Source organism: Heterodontus francisci, chromosome 8 (genome assembly GCF_036365525.1).
Source record: "Heterodontus francisci isolate sHetFra1 chromosome 8, sHetFra1.hap1, whole genome shotgun sequence".
Lineage (NCBI taxonomy): Eukaryota > Metazoa > Chordata > Chondrichthyes > Heterodontiformes > Heterodontidae > Heterodontus > Heterodontus francisci.
In genome coordinates, this window is record NC_090378.1 from 58,091,315 (window position 1) to 58,117,585 (window position 26,271).

The following is a 26,271-nucleotide window of genomic DNA, read 5'->3' on the forward strand; positions in this document are numbered from 1 at the left end:
ATTTAGAAGAGTAAGAGGCGACTTGATTGAAACATATAAGATCCTGAGGGGTCTTGACAGGGTGGATGTGGAAAGGATGTCTCCCCTTGTGGAAGAATCTAGAACTAGGGGTCACTGTTTAAAAATAAGGGGTCGCCCATTTAAGACAGAGATAAGGAGACATTTTTTCTCTCAGAGGGTCGTGAGTCTTCCTCAAAAGGTGGTGGAAGCAGAGTCTTTGAATATTTGTAAGGCAGAGGTGGATAGATTCTTGATAAGCAAGGGGGTGGAAGGTTATCGGGGGTAGGTGGAAATGTGGAGTAATCAGTTCAGCCATGAACTTGGCGGAGCAGACCCGAAGGGCCGAGTGGCCTACTCCTGCTCCTAATTGGTATGTTCGTATGTTTGTCCTTCCTGACCTGGCTGCAGCCTTTGACACAGTTAACCACACCATCCTCCTCCAATGCCTCTCCACCATCATCTAGCTGGGTGGGACTCCATTCACCTGGTTCCAAACTTATCAATCCAAACATACGCAGAAAATCACATGCATTGGTTTTATTTTCCACTCCTGCACCATTAACTCTGGTCTCCCTAGGATCTATCCTTGGCCCGCTCCTACTTCTCATCTAAATGCTGCTCCTTCGTGACATTATCCAAACACATCAGTTTCCACATGTGCACTGATGATACCCAGCTCTACCTCACAACCACCTCTGTCAACCTGTCCACTATCGCGAAATTGTCAGACTGCTTGTCTGACATTCAGCACTGTAAAACAGAAATTTCCTCCAATTAAATATTGGAAAGACCAAAACCAGTGTCTACAGTTCCCGCCACAAACTCCATTCCCTAACCACCCAACACCATCCCTCTCCCAAGCAAATGTCTGAGGCTGAACCAGACTGTTCACAATCTTAATGACACCTGGATGAGCTTCTGACCACATATCTGTACCATCACTAAGTCTACCTATTTCCACCTCCATAACTTTGCTCCTGCTTTGGTTCATCTGCTATTGAAACCGTCATCCATGCCTTTTTTACCTTTAGACTTGACTACAGCAATACACTCTTAGCCAGCCTCCCCCACATTCCACCTTTCATAAATTTGATGTTATCCAAAATGCCGCTGTTCGTGTCATAACTCGTACCAAGCCCCTTTCACCCATCACCCTTTTGTTCGCTGACCTACACTGGCTCCCAGTTAAACAACATCTCAATTTTAAAAGTCACATCCTTATTTTCAAATCCCTCCACAGTCTTGCCCCTCCTCTAGCCCCACAACCCTTCGAGACATCTGCGCTCCTCCAATTCTGGCCTCTTGAAAGTCTCTGATTTTGATCATTCCACCATTGGCGGCCATCCCTTCAGCTGCCAAGGCCCTAAACTCTGGAATTCCCTCCCTAAACTTCTCCGCCTCTCCACCTCACTTTTCTCTTTTATGACACTCCTTAGATCAAGCTTTTGTTCATCTGCCTTAATATCTCCTTATGACAATCGGTGTCAAATTTTGTTTGCTAACACTCCTTTGAACCCACTTTGGATGTTTATTATGATAAGGATCCGATTTAATTTTTTTATTCTTTCATGGGACATGGGCATCCCACCAGCATTTGTTGCCTATTCCTAATTGCCCTAACAACTGAGTGACTTGCTAGGCCAAATCAGAGAGCAGTTAAGAGTCAACCACATTGCTGTGGGTCTGGAATCACAATAGGCCAGACCAGATAAGGATAGCAGGACATTAGTGAACCAGATGAGTTTTTACAACAATTGATAATAGTTTTGCGGCACCATTACTGAGACTAGCTTTCAATTCCATTTTATTAATTTATGAATTTATCAATTACATTTAAAACCTACCAGCTGCTGTGGTGGGATTTGAACCCATGTCTCCAGGGCATTAAAATAAAAGCAAAATACTGCAGATGCTGGAAATCTGAAATAAACACCAATGATAACTGTATCGGTGCCGTTTCCTGCTCCCGCCCCGAAGTGGAAAACTTTATCAACCTTGCTTCTAATTTTCACCCTTCTCTCACCTTTACATGGTCCATCTCCGACACTTCCTTTCCCTTTCTCGACTTCTCTGTCTCCAACTCTGGGACAGTCCACTAACATCCATTATAAGCCCACCGACTCCCACAGCTACCTCGACTACACTTCTTCACACCCTGCCTCCTGTAAGGACTCCATTCCATTCTCCCAGTTTCTCCGTCTCCGACTCATCTGCTCTGATGATGCCACCTTCCACGACAGCGCTTCTGATATGTCTTCCTTTTTCCTCAACGAGGATTTCGCCCCACTGTGGTTGACAGGGCCCTCAACTGTGTCCTGCCCATTTCCCGCACCTCTACCCTCACCCCTTCCTCCCAGAACTGCGACAGGGTTTCCCTTGTCCTCACTTTCCACCCCACCAGCCTCCACATCCAAAGGATCTTCTTCCGCCATATCCAACATGAAGCCACTGCCAAAGGCATCTTCCCCTCCCCTGTCAGCATTCCGAAGCGAATGTTCCCTCCGTGACACCATGGTCCACTTCTCCATTACCCTACCACCTCACCCCCTTCCCACGTAATCACAGGAAGTATAATACCTGCCCATTTACCGCCTCTCTCCTCACTATCCAAGGCCCCAAACAGGTGAAGCAGTGATTTACTTGAACTTCTTTCAATTTAGTATACTGTATTCGCTGCTCACAATATGGTCTCTACACTGGGGAGACCAAATGCAGATTGGGTGACCATTGTGTGGAACACCTCTGCTCAGTCCGAAAGCATAACCCCGAGCTTCCGGTTGCTGACCATTTCAACACACACCCCTGTTCTCATGCCCACATCTCTGTCCTGGGCTTGCTGCAGCGTTCCAGTGAACATCAACAGCATCTCATTTACCAATTAGGCACACTACAGCCTGCCAAACAACACACTGAGTTCAATAATTTCAGAGATTGACGGGCCTCCATTTTTATTTTTCATTATTTTTTCTTTTTTATTTGTTTATCTTATTGTAGTTTGTTTCTACTGTTTTACCCACTGTGGTTTTTTTTTCATGTTTGTGCTTTGGGCCAGGGCTGGTCATTTTTCTGTCAATTAACATCCTCTCTGCACTAATGCTCTGTCTTTCACCACACCATTAACACACCATTTGCCTTTGCTCCATGACATTCTGGTCAGTTATTCTCTGTGACCTTGTCCGATCAACACCTTTTCTTTGGTTATCTCTTGCCCCACCCCTGCTTTATTTGCTTAAAACCTATTACATTTCAAATATTTGCCAGTTCTGATGAAGGGGCACTGACCTGAAATATTAGCTCTGCTTCTCTCTCCACAGATGCTGCCAGACCTGCTGAGTATTTCCAGCATTTCTTGTTTTTATCACCAGGAAATTAGCCTGGGCCTCTGGATTACTAGCAGTGACATTACCAAATGTCACCATCTCCCTCCAATACAAGTTGTTCCTGAAATATCAACTGATCCATATTCTCTTCACAGGTGCTACTTGACCTGCTGAACACCTCGCTTTTTATTTCAGCCATCCATCAATCCATTATGTCACTGTGACATTACCCACAGATGCCTTCATTCATCATTGGAGGCATCTTAATGTTTATTGTGTTTGTTTTTGTAACAAAATAAGTGTCCTAAAAGTATGATGGAAAGATTGTGGGTCTATAATTTCAAAGCCCCATTAATTAGAACGAAGAGAGCAACATGTCTAAAAATCTATATAAAATTATTAACATTGAAACACTACAAGTAACATTGCAAGTAACATTCGCGCCACACAAGTGCCAGGCAATGACCATCTCCAACAAGAGAGAATCTAACCATCTACTTGACATTCAACAGCATTACCATCGCTGAATCCCCCACTATCAACATCCTAGGGGCTACCATTGACCAGAAACTGAACTGGAGTAGCCATATAAATACCGTGGCTACAAGAGCAGGTCAGGGGCTAGGAATCCTGAGGCGAGTAACTCACCTCCTGACTCCCCAAAGCTTGTCCACCATCTACAAGGCACAAGTCAGGACTGTGATGGAATACTCTCCACTTGCCTGGATGGGTACAGCTCCAACGACACTCGAAGCTCGACACCATCCAGGACAAAGCAGCCCGCTTGATTGGCACCCCATCTACAAACATTCACTCCCTCCACCACCGACACACAGTGGCAGCAGTGTGTACCATCTACAAGATGCACTGCATCTCCTCAGACAGCACCTTCCAAACCCGCGACATCTACCAACTAGAAGGACAAGGGCAGCAAATACATGGGAACACCACCACCTGCAAGTTCCCCTCCAAGTCACACACCATCCTGACTTGGAACTATATTGCCGTTCCTTCACTGTGGCTGGGTCAAAATCCTGGAACTCCCTTCCTAACAGCACTGTGGGTATACCTACCCCAAATGGACTGCAGCGGTTCAAGAAGGCAGCTCACCACCACCTTCTCAAGGGCAATTAGGGATGGGCAATAAATGCTGGCCTGGCCAGCGTCGCCCACATCCCACGAATGAATTTTAAAAAACCCTATTACATAAAATGCCCCTAACCTATTTTAATATAATATTTTGTTTGCACAATCAAAAAAGACGGGGATCACCATGACAGCAATAGCGAAGAGCTCACCACGATCATTTAAGATTTAATCTGAGATCAGATGAAGGTAGGTTCAGATTTGACACTTCCCTACGCCACTGTTTTCATAGTTTCGCTGGCCCAGTTACAGCAAGCAGGTGATATTAACCAGATAGATTAAAAATTAACCGGACAGCTTAATCCACCACCCTCGAGAACGTTTCCTTAAAATCAAATACAAGAATAAAGCAGCAGTGAGTCCACATATAGATATAATCGTCAGTGAAAATGCTAGCTCTTTATCAGATAAAACTTTGCTCCCAGTAAAGTTGTGGTCCAGAGGGAATCCCCCAGTTGTCAGCGCCAGGCCCGAGCCGCAAACTCAATAAATTACACTTTGCTGCTTCAACTAATTTCATTAAACTTTCCCCGAGAAACTTCGCACCGAATTAGGGTCCAACTCACCCCACCACCGCTCTGCAACTTCACCTCGGTCCACTGCCTTGTCTCAGAAGCGGGTATTCAGTCTCAGTTCTCAGTCCCCGATCCTGATCCCGGCTGCGGCCCTCACCTGTCCGAGCGGAAGTGACTCAACGCTCACCTGAGACAGGAAACGCCTCGAGCCGCAGCACCGCGCTATGGGACAGAGATTCCAACAGATCCTCCCAGGTCAGACTCCCCCAACCTCACTCCACCCCCCCCTGGACAGACTCAGACCCCCAACCAGACTGTTCAACAGACTGTTGCTCTCCCCCCCCCCCCCCCCTCCAGACAGACTCTTCAACTGACCTTCCCCCTCCCCCAGACAGACTTCTGCCCCCACCAGCCTGCAGGGACAGACTGTCTAAGTGCACCACCCGCACCCCAGGACAGACTCTCCAACTGATCCCCTCCCCCACATCTCCCACCCGGCCCCGAGACGGACTTCTACCCCCACCACCCCGGACAGACTCGCCAACTGACCACCCCCTCCCCCCGCCCCGCAATCACCCAGGGCAGTCCATCCCTCCCAGGATAGTCCCCCGCCACAAGACAGGTCCCCATATCCAGAGGATAGTCCTACCCACCCTGGGACCAGTTGGCAACGTAGAACTGTAAAATCTGTGGAGAGTGAAAGAGTTAACATTGTAGGTCAATTATTGACCTGAAACATTAACTTTATTTCTCTTCACAGATGCTGCCAGACCTGCTGAGTATTTCCAGCATTTACTGTTTTTATTTCAGACATCCAGTATCCCCAGTACTTTTGTTGTGAGATAGACTAGCGGCAAGGATATTTCCCACTTATTCCCAAATAACTCTGCAAGTCAATGCTACAATGCAATGATATCTAACCTTTTTGAATTGTGGGCCATATCTATTAAAATGAGTGAATAGACTGCATATGGAATCTCCTATACACATAAAAGCAATACCATTTGGTACATGTTCAGAGTTTGTAATGGCTAACTTCTCAGTTTCAGTGTTATCTTTTCTTCTCTTAGGCAGTTCCTCAGGATCAAGGATAACTTGCTTCCACTCTGGTTTGATGGGTTCTGAGATGGCTGATTAGTCCAATGCGTGATCTGCAGACTCTGCCACATGAGTAGCAGGTGGTGCTCGAAGGGTCAGGTAGATGAGTAGTTTGGCCTGCTCCAGTGAACATCACCGCAAGCTCGAGGAGCAGCACCTGATCTTTCGATTAAGCACTCTACAGCTTTGCAGATTGAACATTGAGTTCAATAACTTCAGAGCATGACTGGCCTTTTTTAATATTTTATTTTTTAACCATGTGCCTGCTTTTCATGTAGTCAGAGCTACTCATTATTCCGCTATTAACACTCTCTCTGGACTAATGCTTTGTCTTTCACCACAAGCATTCACAGACTCTTTGCCTTTGTCCCAGAACAGCTTTGTTATTTAATCTCTCCTGCCCTCTGCCCTATCAAACACCTTCCCCTTTGTTCTCTCTCCTAATCTCCTCCCCCTCACTTGCTTAAAACCTAATTCATTTCTAACCTTTGCCAGTTCTGACAGACCTGAAACGTTAACTTTGCTTCTCTCTCCACAGATGCTGCCTGACTTGCTGAGTATTTTGTTTTTATTTGAGTAGTTTGGAGGTTAGTGCGCTCCCTCTGACGCCTCAACTTTGCTTCCACATGTTCCCGACGAAGTCCATCGACGTGTACGATTCCTTCCTGAATGAGCTTTCACTTGCTAGGACGGTCACAAGCCAGGGACTCCCACGAGTCGATGGGGAAGTTTGATCTCTTTAGGGATGCTTTGAGGAAATCTCTAAAGCATTGCCACTGTCCTGCTAAAAATTTGCTGTCATAGCTTTCTGTTTAAAAACCTGCCTGACTTTTATTTTTGCATATTTTGAGTGCCATATTATAATTGTATTTCAGTATTGTATTTGTGTGCAATATTTAGGTACCAGTATAGTATTCCTCTGTGAAGCGTCCTGGGGCATTTTACTAGGTTAAGAGCACTGTATAAATGCAAACCATTTTATATTTATATTGTATTTGTGTGCAACCTATGGGTGCCAGCATTATGTTTATGTATCAGTATTTGTGTACAATATTTGGGAACAGTTCTGCATTTGTATGCTAATATTGTATTTTTGTACAATTTGTGTGGACCAGTTCTGCAGATCTACATTCATGCATTTGCTTAATTTGGGGTACCAATAATATATTTGTATATCTGTATTGTATTTATGTAAAGGTTTTTGGGTGCCAGCATTGTATTTGGCTGTCTGTGATATTTGTGAGAGATTTTTGGAGACCAGTATTATGAATTTCAGTGTTGTATTTGTGTACAGTTGTGTTTGTGTTTTATTTGTGCACATTGTGCTCCAGCATTTTATTTGTGCTGTTTGTGTTGTGCTTCAGTGTTGTATTTGTCCACTTTGTGTTTCAGTAGTGTTGTGTGCAGTTTGTGTTGTAGTTATGAACAGTTGTGCTTCAAGGTTGTAGTTGTTCTGTTGTCAGTGTTGTCGCGGTGTGGTATTTGTGTTGAGCCCCAGGTTTCCGACACGCCTCTCATATTGTACTTCCTGCTCGAGCTGTAAACGAATGGGACTGACACGTGACCCGATTCCAAGATGGCGTTGACCAGGGAGTGGTGGTTGTTGCGGGTTTTCATCGTGCTTCTCTATCTTTGTTTCTTTAACACTGTTTCTGTTGATGTCGATAAATGCGACGAATTGCGACTCGGGCAATATCCTTTTTTCTGTGTTATTTGTCTATTGTCAGATAAATTGGTTGTCGGGTAAAACCAGGCGGAATAGAGCAACTGCGCTCGCATTTGTGATACAGGGACAGTGTCAGAAACTCATTCTTAGAATAATTCGGAATCAAAATTCACGGCCATCATCGCAGGACCGGCGGCGAGTGAGATTGATTCATGATTTTTTTTTAAAGTGTCAAGTTATAAAAAATTATTTTTCCGTAATCTACAAGTAAATAAAGCAACATGAGTATTTCACTGTAAACAAGGCACTGTTTTTGAACTGCTGCATGTAAATTATTGTAGTGCGTCAGTGTGAGGTTGTTGAATGCATATACTGTGTGTGGATAACCAGCTTTGGTTCCTTTCATTAACTGCCAGCAACAGGTATTGGAGAGTAGCATTTGTCATTTACTGACGCTCAATAGTTCTTTTTCTTTTCGGCCTCCTTATCTCGAGAGACAATGGATACGCGCCTGGAGGTGGCCAGTGGTTTGTGAAGCAGCGCCTGGAGTGGCTATAAAGGCCAATTCTAGAGTGACAGGCTCTTCCACAGGTGCTGCAGAGAAATTTGTTTGTCGGGGCTGTTGCACAGTTGGCTCTCCCCTTGCGCCTCTGTCTTTTTTCCTGCCAACTACTAAGTCTCTTCGAGTCGCCACATTTTAGCCCTGTCTTTATGGCTGCCCGCCAGCTCTGGCGAATGCTGGCAACTGACTCCCACGACTTGTGATCAATGTCACAGGATTTCATGTCGCGTTTGCAGACGTCTTTAAAGCGGAGACATGGACGGCCGGTGGGTCTGATGCCAGTGGCAATCTCGCTGTACAATGTGTCTTTGGGGATCCTGCCATCTTCCATGCGGCTCACGTGGCCAAGCCATCTCAAGCGCCGGTGACTCAGTAGTGTGTACAAGCTGGGGATGTTGGCCGCCTCGAGGACTTCTATGTTGGAGATACGGTCCTGCCACCTGATGCCAAGTATTCTCCGGAGGCAGCAAAGATGGAATGAATTGAGACGTCGCTCTTGGCTGACATATGTTGTCCAGGCCTCGCTGCCATAGAGCAAGGTACTGAGGACACAGGCCTGATACACTCGGACTTTTGTGTTCCGTGTCACTGTAAACAAGGCACTGTTTTTGAACTGCTGCATGTAAATTATCGTAGTGCATCAGTGTGAGGTTGTTGAATGCATATACTGTGTGTGGATAATTTAGAACATTACAGCGCAGTACAGGCCCTTCGGCCCTCGATGTTGCGCCGACCTGTGAAACCATCTGACCTACACTATTCCATTTTCATCCATGTGTCTATCCAATGTCCACTTAAATGCCCTTAAAGTTGGTGAATCTACTACTGCTGCAGGCAGGGCGTTCCACGCCCTTACTACTCTCTGAGTAAAGAAACTGCCTCTCACATCTGTCCGATATCTATCACCCCTCAACTTGAAGCTATGTCCCCTCGTGTTTGCCATCACCATCCGAGGAAAAAGACGCTCACTATCCACCCTATCTAACCCTCTGATTATCTTATATGTCTCTATTAAGTCACCTCTCCTCCTCCTTCTCTCCAACGAAAACAACCTCAAGTCCCTCGGCCTTTCCTCGTAAGACCTTCCCTCCATACCAGGCAACATCCTAGTAAATCTCCTCTGCACCCTTTCCATAGCTTCCACATCCTTCCTATAATGCGGTGACCAGAACTGCACTCAATACTCCAGGTGCGGTCTCACCAGAGTTTTGTACAGCTGCAGCATGACCTCGTGGCTCCGAAACTCGACCCCCCTACTAATAAAAGCTAACACACCATATGCCTTCTTAACAGCCCTATTAACCTGGTTAGCAACCCTCAGGGATTTATGCACCTGGACACCAAGATCTCTCTGTTCATCTACAGTACCAAGAATCCTCCCATTAGCCCAGTACTCTGCATTCCTGTTACTCCTTCCAAAGTGAATCACCTCACACTTTTCCGCATTAAACTCCATTTGCCATCTCTCAGCCCAGCTCTGCAGCCTATCTATGTCTCTCTGTACCCGACAACACCCTTCGACACTATCCACAACTCCACCGACCTTAGTGTCATCTGCAAATTTACTAACCCACCCTTCTACACCCTCATCCAGGTCATTTATAAAAATGACAAACAGCAGTGGCCCCAAAACAGATCCTTGCGGTACACCACTAGTAACTAAACTCCAGGATGAACATTTGCCATCAACCACCACCCTCTGTCTTCTTTCAGCTAGCCAATTTCTGATCCAAAGCTCTAAATCACTTTCAACCCCATACTTGCGTATTTTCTGCAATAGCCTACCGTGGGGAACCTTATCAAACGCCTTACTGAAATCCATATACACCACATCCACTGCTTTACCCTCATCCACCTGTTTGGTCACCTTCTCGAAAAACTCAATAAGGTTTGTGAGGCACGACCTACCCGTCACAAAACCGTGCTGACTATCTCTAATGTACTTATTCTTTTCAAGATGATTATAAATCCTGTCTCTTATAACCTTTTCCAACATTTTACCCACAACCGAAGTAAGGCTCACAGGTCTATAATTACCAGGGCTGTCTCTACTCCCCTTCTTGAACAAGGGGACAACATTTGCAATCCTCCAGTCTTCCGGCACTATTCCTGTCGACAATGACGACATAAAGATCAAGGACAAAGGCTCTGCAATCTCCTCCCTAGCTTCCCAGAGAATCCTGGGATAAATCCCATCTGGCCCAGGGGACTTATCTATTTTCACACTTTCCAAAATTGCTAACACCTCCTCCTTGTGAGCCTCAATCCCATCTAGCCTCGTAGCCTGAATCTCAGTATTCTCAACAACATTTTCTTTCTCTACTGTAAATACTGACGCAAAATATTCATTTAACACTTCCCCTATCTCCTCTGATTCCACACACAACTTCCCACTACTATCCTTGATTGGCCCTAATCTAACTCTAGTCATTCTTTTATTCCTGATATACCTATAGAAAGCCTTAGGGTTTTCCCTGATCCGATCCACCAATGACTTCTCGTGTCCTCTCCTTGCTCTTCTTAGCTCTCCTTTTAGATCCTTCCTGGCTAGCTTGTAGCTCTCAAGCGCCCTAACTGAGCCTTCATGTCTCATCCTAACATAAGCCTTCTTCTTCCTCTTGACAAGCGCTTCAACTTCTTTAGTAAACCACGGCTCCCTCGCACGACAACTTCCTCCCTGCCTCACAGGTACATACTTATCAAGGACACGCAGTAGCTGCTCCTTGAATAAGCTCCACATTTCGATTGTTCCCATCCCCTGCAGTTTCCTTCCCCATCCTACGCATCCTAAATCTTGCCTAATCGCATCATAATTTCCTTTCCCCCAGTTATAATTCTTGCCCTGCGGTATATACCTGTCCCTGCCCATCGCTAAGGTAAACCTAACCGAATTGTGATCACTATCACCAAAGTGCTCACCTACATCTAAATCTAACACCTGGCCGGGTTCATTTCCCAGTACCAAATCCAATGTGGCATCGCCCCTGGTTGGCCTGTCTACATACTGTGTCAGAAAACCCTCCTGCACACACTGGACAAAAACTGACCCATCTAAAGTACTCGAACTATAGTATTTCCAGTCGATATTTGGAAAGTTAAAGTCCCCCATAACAACTACCCTGTTACACTCACCCCTGTCGAGAATCATCTTCGCTATCCTTTCCTCTACATCTCCAGCTGGATAACCAGCTTTGGTTCCTTTCATTAACTGTGCCAGCAACAGGTATTGGAGAGTAGCATTGGTCATTTACTGACGCTCAATAGTAATACAGCTACATGTGCCCAGTTTTACGAATGCGTCAAGTTTGGTGATAAATTGAACTACATGCTTCAGTGGGAATAAATTTAGGATTCTTTCTTGAGATTTAGTTAAGTTTTTCATATTACGGTGAGTTAACTGTTCTATAAATGTTTCTGTGGAAATAAATATTTTTAACTTCCTGTGCACTATTCACTTTGTATTGATACTGTTATTGCCTTTCAGTATTAAGGATGAATACTAAATCGATAAACTTTGTGTTTAATTTTAGAAATGTTTCCTTAATATTTGTATCTATACATACATCTGTGATGCTCCCAAGATAAGTGATGTAACACAAGAACCAGAAAATTGCACGAATGATACAGCTTTTGGTACATTGTATTTTCTTATAATTTATATGTTTCTGAGATCAAGGGAAGTGACTTGTTTCATTGTTCTTGGCTAGATTAGTGGCTTACCTCCTGAGATATGTAAGAACAACCAGGGTTTATCCTCCCTCCTCTGAGAACACATTTAAGATGCATTTTCTATTTTCTGTTGGATAAATCCTTTACCCATTAAACAGATTTGTACAACGAGAGATGGCAATATAAAAGCAAAGTACTGCGGATGCTGGAAATCTGAAAAAAACAAAATTTTGGAAATACTCAGCAGATCTGGCAGCATCTGTGGAACTAGAAGCAATTAACCCCCCACCCCCCGGACCGGTCATCAGTGGGAAGCATTAACTGTTTCTCTTTCCACATATGTTGCCAGACCTGCTGAGTATTTCCAAGGGTTTCTGTTTTTGTGTTAGAGACAATAATATGTTTGATTCACTTCATTTATTATTACCAGTACAATGACCTGGAATTTGCATTTGTGATGGCTGTGAAACTGTGCTTGCTATCATTACAACTGTGAAACTGATAGCAACTTCTGTCATTCGCACTGCACAGTTAATTGCGGAAATCAAAGTTGCTGTCAGTGAGTCCCTGCTCCTTTGCGGTGCGCTGTTGGAAGTTCTTGCAGATGGCTATATTTAGAAATCACTAACCTGACATGATCTTCCCCTTTTACACTGTCATATCTCTGCAAAAAAAGCCCTGAAAAAATGTGCCTTGTTGAATGAAGTGTAACTCGGTTTTTAATGGCTAACTAAGTCATAACTACTGCTGATAAACCTCTCTGGCCCTGAAAGTCTAATTTTATTTTTGCAGAATGTCAAATTTCTCCATTATGATTCTGCAGGTTTTTAATTTTTTTTTAGACTGTTTTGATATTTCAGATTTTACCTTATTCCTGTGTGTATGTTTCAATCTTTATTTCACTCTAAAATTCATTTTTTTAAAAAGCTAATAATCAGTGCATTTTGCCTCCCTTTGTTTACTCTAAGAATTCTTCATTATGGTTGGCTGCTTAACTTGCCTGATGTTGTTGGATGCCTGAAGATCCCCAACACTTGGTGTCAGAATCAAACCAAGGTCGGGAAAGGTGAAATCCATGCCTTAGAAATCTCTACATCTTTGTGGGCACCTTTCTTTGGGGTCAGCAGCGAGTGCCATCGCTTCACTGCTGACCACAAAATCCAGGCCATTAATCTTGAACACCCTGAACAACATGTACCTTTTTGAAGCAGCATTCATTTGTCCTGCATCCAAAACTCTTTATGCGTGGAATTAATGAGTACCTGTGAAATGTCTTCTGCAAGCTTGTTCACACCACAGGGTCTCAAAGGCAGCAACAGTCTTTTTGTCTAACTCAGTAATAGCATGGCATCTCTTTGATACCGTTTTCTTTTATGGCTCCCTTCCAGTTGGATACAGCCCAATCTAATGCTTTATGACTACCCAGTTGCTTGAAGAGAGAGGAGAGGCCCCACACCTTTTCACACCATGTTGTTACTTTCAGCTGTAGCTTTGTGATAAATCTTTTCATAGCACGTTAACTTATATTTCCAATAAATTGTATGCTTTCCTAATGCTGTATTACTACTGTATAATTCTTAATAGTGATACGAAGTGCCCCCTTAGTAACTCATACATAGAACTTGCAACACAGAAATGGGCCATTCGGCTTCACTATTCTACAGTTGCGTTTACCCTCCACGTCAGGAAATAGTTCCCATATTTCTTCAACTACTTCATTCATCTATCTAATCTAACCTTGAACGTTGATATAGTTTCTGCCTCCACCACTAACCTTAAAAGTGAATCTTTAGTGTCAGCTCCATTTGTAAAGAAGTTTCTCCTACCCTGTGTTCAACCTGTAGCCCCTCATTGTGAAACATTTTCAGAAGTGAAGTGTTCCTGATATCGGAGGAAGAGTAGCATGTGTTATCTCCTCAGTAACTCATGTAATGTTGTCAGTGGGAAACTGATGTGATGATTTTCCCACAATGTGCATTAAATTTCTTTGTTCATATGTATTCTTTTGTACAAACTGTAGCTATTTCAGTTAACTATTTATAAGTACAGAATTAATTGTACATGAAATATGATTCCTAGATATAAGGAACAGGTTTATATTAAGATATTATGGCATGAATCTAATCAGTCTCCATTGTTGATCTCTTTACTGATTATGCATCAACCCACATGATTAGGAGTACAAGTGCAATATTTAAAGGAACATTTAAATTTTAGTTTTCATGGACATTGCCATATGCATAAAAGCTAAATGTGGAAAAACTAAACTACAGAATTTAACATGTAGGCTCTTGATGAATATAAAGTGAAACCCTCCATAATTTAGTTAATATCTTTTATTTTGGTTTTATTTCTAGTTCCTTGTATGCCAGCTCCTAATATCACCTGTAGAAATTATAGCGGGATTGTGAACACTTTCAGTGGAAAGGAAGTAGGCTTCTATAAGCCCTTTCCATGCCGTAATGTGTAAGTATTTTAGTTCTCTATATTGTTCCATAGTGTAAAAATATTTCCAGTCTGTATACTACCAGTTTAGTTTTAAAACATTGCATTTATGTCGTGTCTAATTGTATCACAACCATTATTGAAGCAGAGACCAGAATCTTTTTTTAAAAGCCAGTTGGATGGTTGCTTGGAAGAGAAATGTTAAAGTTTATGGGGTTAAACTTGGTTCCATCAAAGACGAAAGATTTATAGGTCAAATGACCTGTTTCTTTGCAATAACAATCTGTAAATTGCTTTGAAGTGCTACATAGGTAAACATGGTGTGGCCATTTTGTACACAGCAAGATCCCACAAACAGCAATATTTAGTATGACTATTTAGTCTGCTAAACAAGGAATGTTGGTTTGGGCAGTGTGGGAGCTCCCTGCGATTAGCTTCATGCTCTTTAATGTTAATTTACACCATTAAACATAGCAACTAGAGATTTTCTTAAAATTACTAATATACTCCAAATTACTAATTTTTATCCAATCTGCCATATTTAATTTTTTCACTCTTTCATGGGATGTGGGCATCGCTGGCAAGGCCAGCATTTGTTGCCCATCTCTAATTGCCCTTGAAAACTAAGTAGCTTGCTGGGTGATTTCAGACTGAACCACATTGCTGTGAATCTGGAGTCACATGTAGGCAACACCAGGTAAGGACGACAGATCTCCTTCCCTAAAGGATGTTAGTGAATCAAATGGGTTTTTACAACAATCATAGATAGCTAGTCTCAGCAAATGGTGCCATGAAACTTTCAAACTGCCGTCTCCCTCATGTTAACGTTTCTTGTGTATAATACTAAAAAGTTACTACTTCTAATGTTTGCCAAATTCCCAGCAATTCATTTTACAAAAAGGCAAAATAATAAAATACCTTCTAAAATTAAACATTCATTTAGCAACCTGTTGTGCTCATACAATATTTTTGATTATCTGGTTCTGAAAGGTACTGTGCGTTTTTTTTTTCAAGCTTGATTTGGATCTTCCCACTTGCTCTTGTTTCTTTTGTGGCATGTACAAGGGCATCAAATTGTGTTAACTGCTGTTAGAGCCTAGAAATAAAATAATGTAAAACACACTTAGAGACAGACTTGAAGTAAATGTATCAAATTTTGGAGTGTGCCTCGAGCCTAAAGTTGAACAAGCCAGAGATGAGCTTGCAAATGCGAAAGTTGCAGTGCTACCTTGCCATTAACTGCTTGAAAAAAGTAGCTATTGTTGCAGCCACTGGAGACCACTATAATGAAGAGAAACAGTTCACAATGTTCATTCTTACCATTATTGGGTTATCAATAGGTAATTTAGAATTCCTGTGTCTTAATATGTACTACAACAAGTGAAAGTTAAGTATGCAGCTAAAACTCTGTGTGAAAGTAATGAGGCATTCCAAATACAGGAGGAGTAATGGCTGAATCTCTACTACTGATATTCTGACTGTCCCTGGGAACTGGACCAAGACAACACAAACTCATTTCATGTAGGATCCTTACAGCCAGCAGACAGAGGAGACTTCCTTCCCATTTCTTTTATCTGGATTATAAAAGAAAGTTACTATTTGAGCTGATGTAACTTCTCTCATTCTCGTCTTCCAATGTCTAAAAGACTCCAAGAAGCTCTAATTGCAATCTCCACTTTAACAGTTCTGAGCAGCCAAGACTACTTCAGTTCCTATTTAAGATACTTCCCGGACGGGTCATTAACAACCCTGACTTTTGTGCTTATTATTTATGGATGGGTTTATTTTGCTGCAAAGAATAGGACTTTGCACCCTCTCTTTGTTGTAACTGATTGACTAACATCAAATTGAATATTAAAATGATGCTGTTTACAACAGCCAAAGGGACCACCCATAAATGCCTGCACAGCACAAGTTGATCTGAAATGAAGCAAAATGCATCCCTTCCCTGCCCCTGCACATGTTTCATATTAGCACAAATATTTCCACTGACCAGAGTTTCTAACCTTTGTGAGGGGAGTGGGGCTAGCTGAGTAGCTCATCGAGAGCTGGCACGGACATGATGGGCCGAATTGCCTCCTACGCTGTAACCGTTCTATGGTGTTATGACCGTGGCGGGAGCAACGCACTGCCAATTCAGTCCCGTCACTCCACAGGTCACAACATATTACAGTTTTCCCCACCCAACCGGAAAACAGCCAAATTAAACACTCTAGTAACCCTCCAGAATGAAACTGACCAAACCAGGTATCTTTAGACAATGAAAAATTAACTATTTATTAAAAAACTAAATCTTAAACACTATTATGATAAACCTATGTCTAAAGACCTTATAACTTTTTATTTTAACCTAACTTCCCCATTCTCTCTCTCACTCAAAAATAACAGTTATTAACTGGTTTTTAAAAGTGGTGTTTAAAAATTAGTTGGTACTTAAGAATAAATAAATAAGTCTTTGTGCGTTACGTTCCTGATGGATGAGGTATTCTAATGTGAAAATAATCAGATGCCACTTGAGGTGTTCACTTGGATTTGACGAAGCAGTCAGTTTTATGATGGGCGTTCAAACTCTTCGGCTGCAGCAGGCATCAACAGTTCGTTCAGCAATACCAAATGGTCTCTTAAAAGGGTTATTTCCTCTTTAGGTAAGTAATTTGGCTTGTAGCTCCTTGTGTAATTTCTGCCGAGAGAGAATAGACAGCTCCTGGCTCTTCAATGTGCTTCTCTGGTGAGTCTGGTTCATGCCAGTTTTCCACACACTGGAAACATTATACCATGTGACCTCTCTGTCCTGCTGTTGCCTAGATAACAAAATGCAACTGTTGCTCGTTCTCAGAAATCTAACTTCTCTCCCTGAATTAAAGGCACACTGTTTTAATCCGAAGCGAAAAATAATTACAGTTCCGTCACAATTGTTCCATATAGCCATTCCTTCCTGTGTGAGAGAAACTTATAAAAATATTGCTATTTACATAGGAAGTAGGAGTAGGCCATTCTGCCCCTCGAACCTTCTCCACCATTCAGCTAGATCATGACTGATCTACCTCAATGCCATTTTCCCGCACTATCCCAATATCCTTTGGTATCTTTAATGTATAGAAATCTATCGATCTCTGCACGAATATACTCAATGACTGAGCCTGCACAGCCCTCTGGGGTAGAGAATTCCAAAGATTCACCACCCTCTGAGTGAAGAAATTCCTCTTTATCTCAGTCCTAAATGTTCTTTTTATTCATTCATGGGATGTAGGCATCACTGGCTATGACAGCATTTATTGCCCATCCCTAATTGCCCTTGAGAAGGTGGTGGTGAGCCACCTTCTTGAACCGCTGCAGTCCATGTGGGGTAGGTATACCCACAGTGCTGTAAGGAAGGGAGTTCCAGGATTTTGACCCAGCAATGGTGACATAGATCCAAGTCAGGATGGTGTGTGACTTGCAGCTGGTGGTGTTCCCATGCGTTTGCTGTCCTTGTCCTTCTAGTTGGTAAAGGTTGTGGGTTTGGAAGGTGCTGTCGAAGGAGCCTTGATGCTTTACTGCAGTGCATCTTGTAGATGGTACACACTGCTGTCATTGTGTGTCAGTGGTGGAGGGAGTGAATGTTTGTGGATGGGGCGCTAATCAAGCAGGCTGCTTTGTCCTGGATGGTGTCGAGCTTCTTGAGTGTTGTTGGAGCTGCACCCATCCAGGTAAGTGGAGAGTATTCCATCACACTCCTGACTTGTGCCTTGTAGCTGGTGGACAGGCTCTGAGGAGTCAGGAGGTGAGTTACTTGCCGCAGGATTCTTAGCCTCTGATCTGCTCTTGTAGCCACAGTATTTATATGGCTTACCATTCTGATCTGACCCCTTGCCATGTAGTCACTATACTTTCTGATCTCCCCCTCTCTGCTGAACGATCTGTCATCAGCAAAGGACTCCGTTTTATCCCCTTACACCCCCACCTGAATGAATTTCGCGCTTGGCATGACGTTGAGCTCTTCTTCCGTCGCCTTCGCCTCCGTGCTCGCTTCTTTGACCAGGAGTCCTCCCCCTGAACAGTAGACCCATTCACCCACCTCCAGCATTCTCCCTCCACCTGGACCCCTCCCTCTGGCCTCTTACCCACTCTTGATCTTTTCATTGAGAACTGTTGGTGAGACATCGGCCGACTCAATTTCTCTGCTCTCCTCACTCTAACCTGTCTCCCTCTGAACTTTCTGCACTCTGTTCTCTCAGGTCTAACCCTGACATTGTCATCAAACCTGCAGACAAGGGTGGTGCTGTTATTGTCTGGTGTACTGACCTCTACCTTGCAGAGGCTGAGTGCCAGCTCTCAGACACTTCTTCCTATCCCCCCTGGACCATGACCTCACCACCGAACATCAAGCTACTGTCCACAGGACTATCACTGACCTCATCTCCTCCGGAGATCTTCCCTCTACAGCTTTCAAACTCATAGTCCTGCGACCCTGGACAGCCCGCTTCTACCTCCTTCCTAAAATCCACAAACAGGGTTGTCCTGGCAGACCCATCGTTTCAGCCTGTTCCTGCCCCATTGAATTTATTTCTTCCTTTCTTGACTCTTATCTTTTCTCCGCTGATCCAGTCTCTTCCCACCTACATCCATGATTCTTCTGACGCCCTACGTCATTTTGACAATTTCCAGTTTTCTGGCCCTAATTGCCTCTTCACTATGGACATCCAATCTCTCTACACCTCCATCCCCCACGAGGATGGTTTGAGGGCTCTCCGCTTCTTCCTTGAACAGAGACCCAACCAGTCCCCATCCACCACCACCCTCCTCCGCCTGGCTGAACTTGTTCTTAAATTGAACAACTTCTCCTTCAAATCCCTTCACTTCCTTCAAGTAAAAGATGTTGCATGGGTCCTAGTTATGCCTGTCTTTTTGTGTGATATGTCGAACATTCCTTGTTCCAGTCCTACTCAGGCCTCCTCCCCCAACTCTTTTTCCGGTACATTGGTGACTGTATCGGTGCCATTTCCTGCTCCCGCCCTGAACTGGAAAACTTTATCAACTTTGCTTCCAATTTCCAACCTTCTCTCACCTTTACATGGTCTATTTCCGACACATCCCTTCCCTTCCTCGACTTCTCTGTCTCAATCTCTGGGGATAGGCTGTCTATTAATATTCATTACAAGTCCACCGACTCCCACAGCTACCTTGACTACACTTTACACCCTGACTCCTGTAAGGACTCCATTCCATTCTCCCAGTTTCTCCGTCTCCGACACATCTGCTTTGATAATGCAACCTTCCACAACAGCGCCTCAGATATGTCTTCCTTTTTCCTCAACCGAGGATTCTCCGCCCCCCCCCCCCCCCCCCCCCAATCTGTGGTTGGCAGGGCCTTCAACCTTGTCTGGCCCATTTCCTGCACTTCTGCCTTCACGCCTTCCCCTCTCTCCCAGTACTGCGACAGGGTTCCCCTTGTCCTCACTTTCCACCCCACATCCAGAGGATCGTCCTCCGCCATTTTCGCCAGCTCCAGCGTGATGCTATCACCAAACACATCTTCCCCTCCCCTCCCCTGTCAGGATTCCGAAGGGATTGTTTCCTCCGCGACACCCTTGTCCACTCCTCCATTACCCCTGACACTTCGTCCCCTTCCCATGCAACCGCAAGAGGTGTTATGCCTCCTCTGTCCTCACTATCCAAGGCCCCAAAAACTCCTTTCAGGTGAAGCAACGATTTACTTGTACATCTTTCAATTTAGTATACTGTATTCGCTGCTCGCAATGTGGTCTCCTCTACACTGGGGAGACCAAACGCAGATTGGGTGACCACTTTGCTGAACACCTCCGCTCAGTCCAAAAGCATGACTCCGAGCTTCCGGTTGCTTACCATTTCAACACTCCCCCCTGCTCTCAAGCCAATGTTTGTGTCTTTGGCCTGCTCCAGTGTTCCAGTGAACATCAACGCAAGCTTGAGGAATAGCACCCGATCTTTCGATTAGGCATGCTGCAGCGTTGCAGACTGACCATTGAGTTCAGTAATTTCAGAGCATGGCTGGCCTTTTTTTAATATTTTATTTTTTAACCATGTGCCTGCTTTTCCTGTCATGTAGCTGCTCATTATTCCACTCCTAACAGTCTCTCTGGATTAATACTTTGTCTTTGACCACAAGCATTGACACACGCTTTGCCTTTGTCCCAGGACAGCTTTGTTATTTATTCACCCTCTGCCCTATCAAACACTTTCCCCTTTGTTCTCTCCCCTACCCACTCCCCTTCACTTACTTAAAACCTAATTCTATTCTAACCTTTGCCAGTTCTGCTGAAAGGTCACACACCTAAAACGTTAGCTTTGCTGCTCTCTCTCCACAGATGCTGCCAGACCTGCAGAGTTTTTCCAGCACTTTTTGTTTATGTTTCTGATTTCCAGCATCTGCAGTTTTTTGCTTTTATTTATATGGCTGCTCCTGTTCAGTTTCTAGTCAATGGTAACCCCCAGGATGTTAGTAGATGTTTGAGATAGTCATTGCCTGGTACTTGTGTGGCATGAATGTTACTTGCCACTTCTCAGCCCAAGCCTGGATGTTGTCCTGGTCTTGCTGTGGTTAGCACCGCAGCCTCACCGCTCCAGCGACTCGGGTTCAATTCTGGGTACTGCCTGTGTGGAGTTTGCAAGTTCTCCCTGTGTCTGCGTGGGTTTTCTCCGGGTGCTCCGGTTTCCTCCCACATGCCAAAGACTTGCAGGTTGGTAGGTAAATTGGCCATTACAAATTGCCCTGAGTATAGGTAGGTGGTAGGGAAATATAGGGACAGGTGGGGATGTGGTAGGAATATGGGATTAGTGTAGGATTAGTATAAATGGGTGGTTGATGGTTGGCACAGACTCAGTGGGCCGAAGGGCCTGTTTCAGTGCTGTATCTCTGAACTGAACTGAACTACACGGACTACTTCAGTATCTGAGGAGTCGCGAATGGTGCTGAACGTTGTGCAGTCATCAGCGAACATCCCCACTTCTGACCTTATGATTGAAGGAAGGTCGTTGAAGCAGCTGAACATGGTTGAGCCTAGGACACTACCCTGAAGAACTCCTGCAGTGATGTCCTGGAGCTGAGGTGATTGCTCTCCAACAACCACAACCATCTTCCTTTGCACTAGGTATGACTTCAACCAACACAGTGTTTTCGCCCTGATTCCCATTAACTCCAGTTTTGCTAGGGCTCCTTGACGCCATACTTGGTCAAATGCTGCTTTGATGTCCAGGATAGTCACTCTCACCTCAGCTCTTGAGTTTGACTCTTTTGTCCATGTTTGAAACAAATGGCCTGCCTCTTATTCTGAGACTGTGTACCCTGGTTCTAGGACCCCCCACCCCTCCAGCTTAAAATATCTCACCTCCTGGACGAGGTCCAAATTTTTTCTCACCTTTTATGTCTATAGCTGGACTTGCAGGAGCTAGGGTGGAAGTTTAAAAAGTAGGACCTCAAAGCTAGTAATCTCTGGATTACTTCCAATGCCACATGCCAACAAGAGTAGAAATAGCAAGATAGGGAGGATCAATGTGTGGCTTGAGGCATGGTGCAGGAGGGAGGGCTTCAGATTCTTGGGGCATTCGGGCCAAACAGGGAGCAGGCGGCACCTTTTCAAAGGGGACAGGTTGCACTTCAACAGGACTGGGACCAATCCAGGGGTTTACTCGTTTGGTTGGGGAGGGTTTAAACTAAATAGGCAGGGCAGTGGGTACCAGCTGATAGAAGTAGAAAAGAGGAATAAGGTGCATAAAGGGGTGAGTGTGTTGGATAGTACTAGAGAATGAGGTAATACCATATTAGATAGGAGCAGACTTAACCTACAAGGAATACAAACAGTTTTAGAATGCTTGTATGTAACACACAAAGTATGAATAAAGTTGGTGATATACAAGCACAAATAGCTCTGAGAATATGATGTGGCAATAATGGAAACATGGCTTAAAAATGGTGAAGACTGGGCGCCTAATATTCAAGGATACAAAGTGTTCAGAAAAAATAGGGAAGGAGAAAAGGGAGGTTGGGTGGCAGTATTATTAGGGAAGACATAATGTTGGAAAGAGAGGAAGTTCTTGAGGCAAGGACAGAATTCATTTGGTGAGAGTTGAGAAGCTAAAAAGATATGACCATGCTATTGGGGTATTCTATAGGCCTGCAAATAGTGAGAGAGAGGAACAAATCTGCAGGGAAATCACAGAGATGTGCAAAGAACTATAGAGTGATGATATTGGGGGACTTTAATTATCCAAAGGTCACTGACCTGAAACGTTAACTCTGCTTCTCTCTCCACAGATGCTGCCCAGACCTGCTGAGTATTGTCAGCACTTTCTGTTTTTATTTTTAATTATCTAAATATCGTTTGGGATAATGTTAGAAGAAAGGGAAAGGAGGAAGAGGAATTTCTGAAATGTGTTCGAGAAGTTCCTTGACCAGTATGTTCTCGGTCCAACTAGGAAGGAGGCATTGCTAGATCTGGCACTGGGGATGAGGTGGACCAAGTGTCTCTGGGAGAATACTTGGGTAAGAGTGATTATCTTAGCAGAAGGTTTAGATTAGAAATGGAGAAGTACAAGGAACAATCTAAAGTAGAACTTCTAAAACGGCAGAGGGCTAACTTCAATGGGCTGAGAGAGGACCTAGCCAGGGTAAAATGGAACCCAGGACTGGCAGGAAAGTCTGTAACAGAATAATGGATGGTCTTTAAGGACAGTGCTGTTTAAGGTACAGGCTAGGTACATTCCAACAACAGGGAAAAGCAGAGGAACCAAAGCCAGGGCTCCTTGGATGACGAGAAAAACCAAGAGGGGATAAGGTGCACATCAGGTGAGTTCTTCAAGTGAGAACCAGGCCAAACGCAATAAGTTGAGAGGGGAAGTGAAGTTGGAAGTAAAAACAAGAAATGCTGGAACCACTTAGCAGGTCTGGCAGCATCTGTGGAAAGAGAAGCAGAGTTAACGTTTCGGGTCAATGATCAATGACCCTTCTTCGGACCCTTCTTGGAAGTAAGTCTGGCAAAGAGAAAATATGAGAATAGAATGGCAGTTAACATAAACGGCTACCCAAAAATCATCATCTGGCCTGTAAATAGTAAGTGACAGGTGGGGCCTATTTGGCACAAAGAAGGTGATGTATGCTTAGAGGTGCAGGGCAAGGCTAGAATACTTAATGGGTGCTTTGTATCTGTGTTTACTAAGGAAGAGGATGCTGACAAAATATCGGTAGAAGTGGGGATGGTAGAGGTAATGGATGAGATGAGAATTGATAGGTGGGATGTACTGGAAAGGCTGGGTTTGCTTAGAGTGATGGCTTGCATCCCAGGTTGCTAAAGGAAGGTGCGTTGGGGGTAGCGGATGGGATTGCCATAATCTTCCAATCTTCATTACATATAGTGGAGGTGCCAAAGACACTCTTGTTCAAGAAAGGGTATAAGGACATTGCTGGTAACTACGGGGCAGTCAGCTAAACATCTGTGATGGGTAAGGTTTTATTAACAGGCACTTGGGGAGGTTTGAGTTAATTAAGGAGAGCCAACACATTTGTAAAAGGCCGATCCTGTTTGACTACTCTAATTTTTTGATGCAGTAACAGAGAACAGGGGAGTAACAGGGGCGGCACAGTGGCGCAGTGGTTAGCACTGCAGCCTCACAGCTCCAGGGACCCGGGTTCGATTCTGGGTACTGCCTGTGTGGAGTTTGCACGTTCTCCCTGTGTCTGCGTGGGTTTTCTCCGGGTGCTCCGGTTTCCTCCCACATGCCAAAGACTTGCAGGTTGGTAGGTAAATTGGCCATTACAAATTGCCCCTAGTATAGGTAGGTGGTAGGGAAATATAGGGACAGGTGGGGATGTGGTAGGAATATGGGATTAATGTCGGATTAGTATAAATGGGTGGTTGATAGTCGGCACAGACTCGGTGGGCCGAAGGGCCTGTTTCAGTGCTGTATATCTAAACTAAACTAAGAAGGTTGATGAAGGGATTGCAGTGCTTGTTGTCTATATGGATTTTAAGAAAACATTTGACAAAGTACCACATAAAAGGCTGTTATCAAAATTGAGGCTGATGGAATAGGGGTGCCACTGTCAGCTTGGATTTAAAAAAATGGCTGAAGGACATTAATTTTTTTTTTCAGACTGGAGGATGGCAGAGAGTGGTATTACCCCAGGGTCAGTGCTAGAACTACTGCTTTTTTAAATGTATATAAACAAGTTTGAATCTGGAATACAGAGTAAAATTTCAAAATTTGCCAATGATGCCAAACTTGAAGGTGTGACCGACAGCGAAGATACCACCAATCAACTGCAAAAAGACATAGGCTAGCAGAATGGATGGACAAATGGAAAAGGAATTTAGTGTGAGGTGATGCATTTTGGCAGGAGGGATGGGGGAGGCACTGTATACTTAACGGCACAGTTCTGAAGAGTGTGCAGGGACAGGGGACCTTAGGTTCTTGGGCATAGATCTTTGAAGGTGGCAAAACATATTGAGAGAGTGGTTAACAAAGCATATGGGATCTTGAGCTTAGTAAATAGAGGTATTGCAAAAGCAGGGACATTATGATGAACCTTTATAAACCTCTGGTTCGGTCACAGCTAGAGTATTGCATCCAGTTCTGGTCACCACACTTGTTCGGAACAATATGAAGGTCTTTTAAGAGGATGCAGAGGAGTTTTATGAGATGTTAGGATCTCCGTGGAGATCAACAAACAAAAGGAATCAAATTTATCCTTTATTCAAAAAGGGAGGGAGATAGAAAGCAGGAAACTACAGGCCAGTTAACGTAACGTCTGTCATAGGAAAAAGGTTAGCTATTATTAAAGACGTTATGGCAGGGCACTTAGAAAAATTCAAGGTAAATCAGGCAGAGTCAACGTGGTTTTGTGAAAGGGAAATCATGTTTAACTAGTTTATTGGAATTCTTTGAAGAAGTAACATGCTGTGGATAAAGGGTAACCGATGGATGTACTGTACTTAGATTTCCAGGATGCATTTAATAAGGTGCCACATCAGAGGTTATTGCGGAAAATAAAAGTTCATGTGTAGGGGTAACCTATTAGCATGGATAGAAAACTGACTAACAGGAAACAGGAGGCATAAATGGGTCATTTTCTGGTTGGCAAGATTTAACGAATGGTGTGCCACAGGGATCAGTGCTGGGTCCTCAACCTTTTACAATTTATACAAATGACGTGGATGAAGGGGCTGAAGATTTTGTTACAAAATTTGCTGATAGCACAAAGATAAGTAGGAAAGTAAGTTGTGAAGAGGACATAAGGAAGCTACAAAGGGAGATAAATTGGTTAGGTGAGTGGGCAAAGATCTGGCAAATAGAGTATCATGTGGGAAAGTGTGAAATTGTCCATTTTGGCAGGAAGAATAAAAAAGCATATTATCTAAATGATGAGAGATTGCAGAGCTGTAGAGGAATCTGGGTGTCCCAGTGCATGAATTGCTAAAGGTTAGTATGCAGATACAGCGAGTAATTAGGAAAGCTAATAGAATGTTATTGTTTATTGCGAGGGGAATTGATTACAGATGTAGGGAGGTTATGTTACAGTTATACAGGGCATTGGTGAGACCACATCTGGAGTACTGTATAGTATTGGTCTCCTTATTTAAGGAAGGATGTAAATGCATTGGGAGCAGTTCAGACAAGACTTACTAGACTAATACCTGGAATGGGCGGGTTGTCTTATGAGGAAAGGTTGGACAGGCTAGGCTTGTTTTAGTTGGAGTTCAGAAGAGAAAGAGGTGACTTGATTGAAACATACAAGATCCTGAGGGGTCTTGACAGGGTGAATATGGAAAGGATGTTTCCTCTAGTGGGAGAATCTAGAACTAGGGGTCACTGTTTCAAAATAAGAGGTCGACGGTT

The 26,271-nt window shown here is 43.8% G+C and overlaps 2 protein-coding genes across 9 annotated transcripts in view; one reads left to right on the plus strand and one right to left on the minus strand.

Annotated features, from left to right (window-relative positions):
* Positions 1–5,164, minus strand: part of patj (PATJ crumbs cell polarity complex component) — a 472,630-nt gene extending 467,466 nt beyond the window's left edge. For all 8 annotated transcript variants that reach the window (XM_068037182.1, XM_068037186.1, XM_068037183.1 and 5 more), the window contains exon 1: positions 5,033–5,164. The gene's annotated coding sequence lies outside the window, so the exon portion shown is untranslated. The remainder of the gene's footprint in view (positions 1–5,032) is intronic.
* Positions 5,165–7,617: 2,453 nt separating this feature from the next.
* Positions 7,618–26,271, plus strand: part of tm2d1 (TM2 domain containing 1) — a 95,888-nt gene continuing 77,234 nt past the window's right edge. Inside the window, exons 1-3 of the mRNA XM_068037189.1 lie at positions 7,618–7,771; positions 11,867–11,940; positions 14,334–14,442. Of these exons, the coding sequence (XP_067893290.1) occupies positions 7,656–7,771; positions 11,867–11,940; positions 14,334–14,442 (299 nt within the window). The 5' untranslated portion in view covers positions 7,618–7,655. The remainder of the gene's footprint in view (positions 7,772–11,866; positions 11,941–14,333; positions 14,443–26,271) is intronic.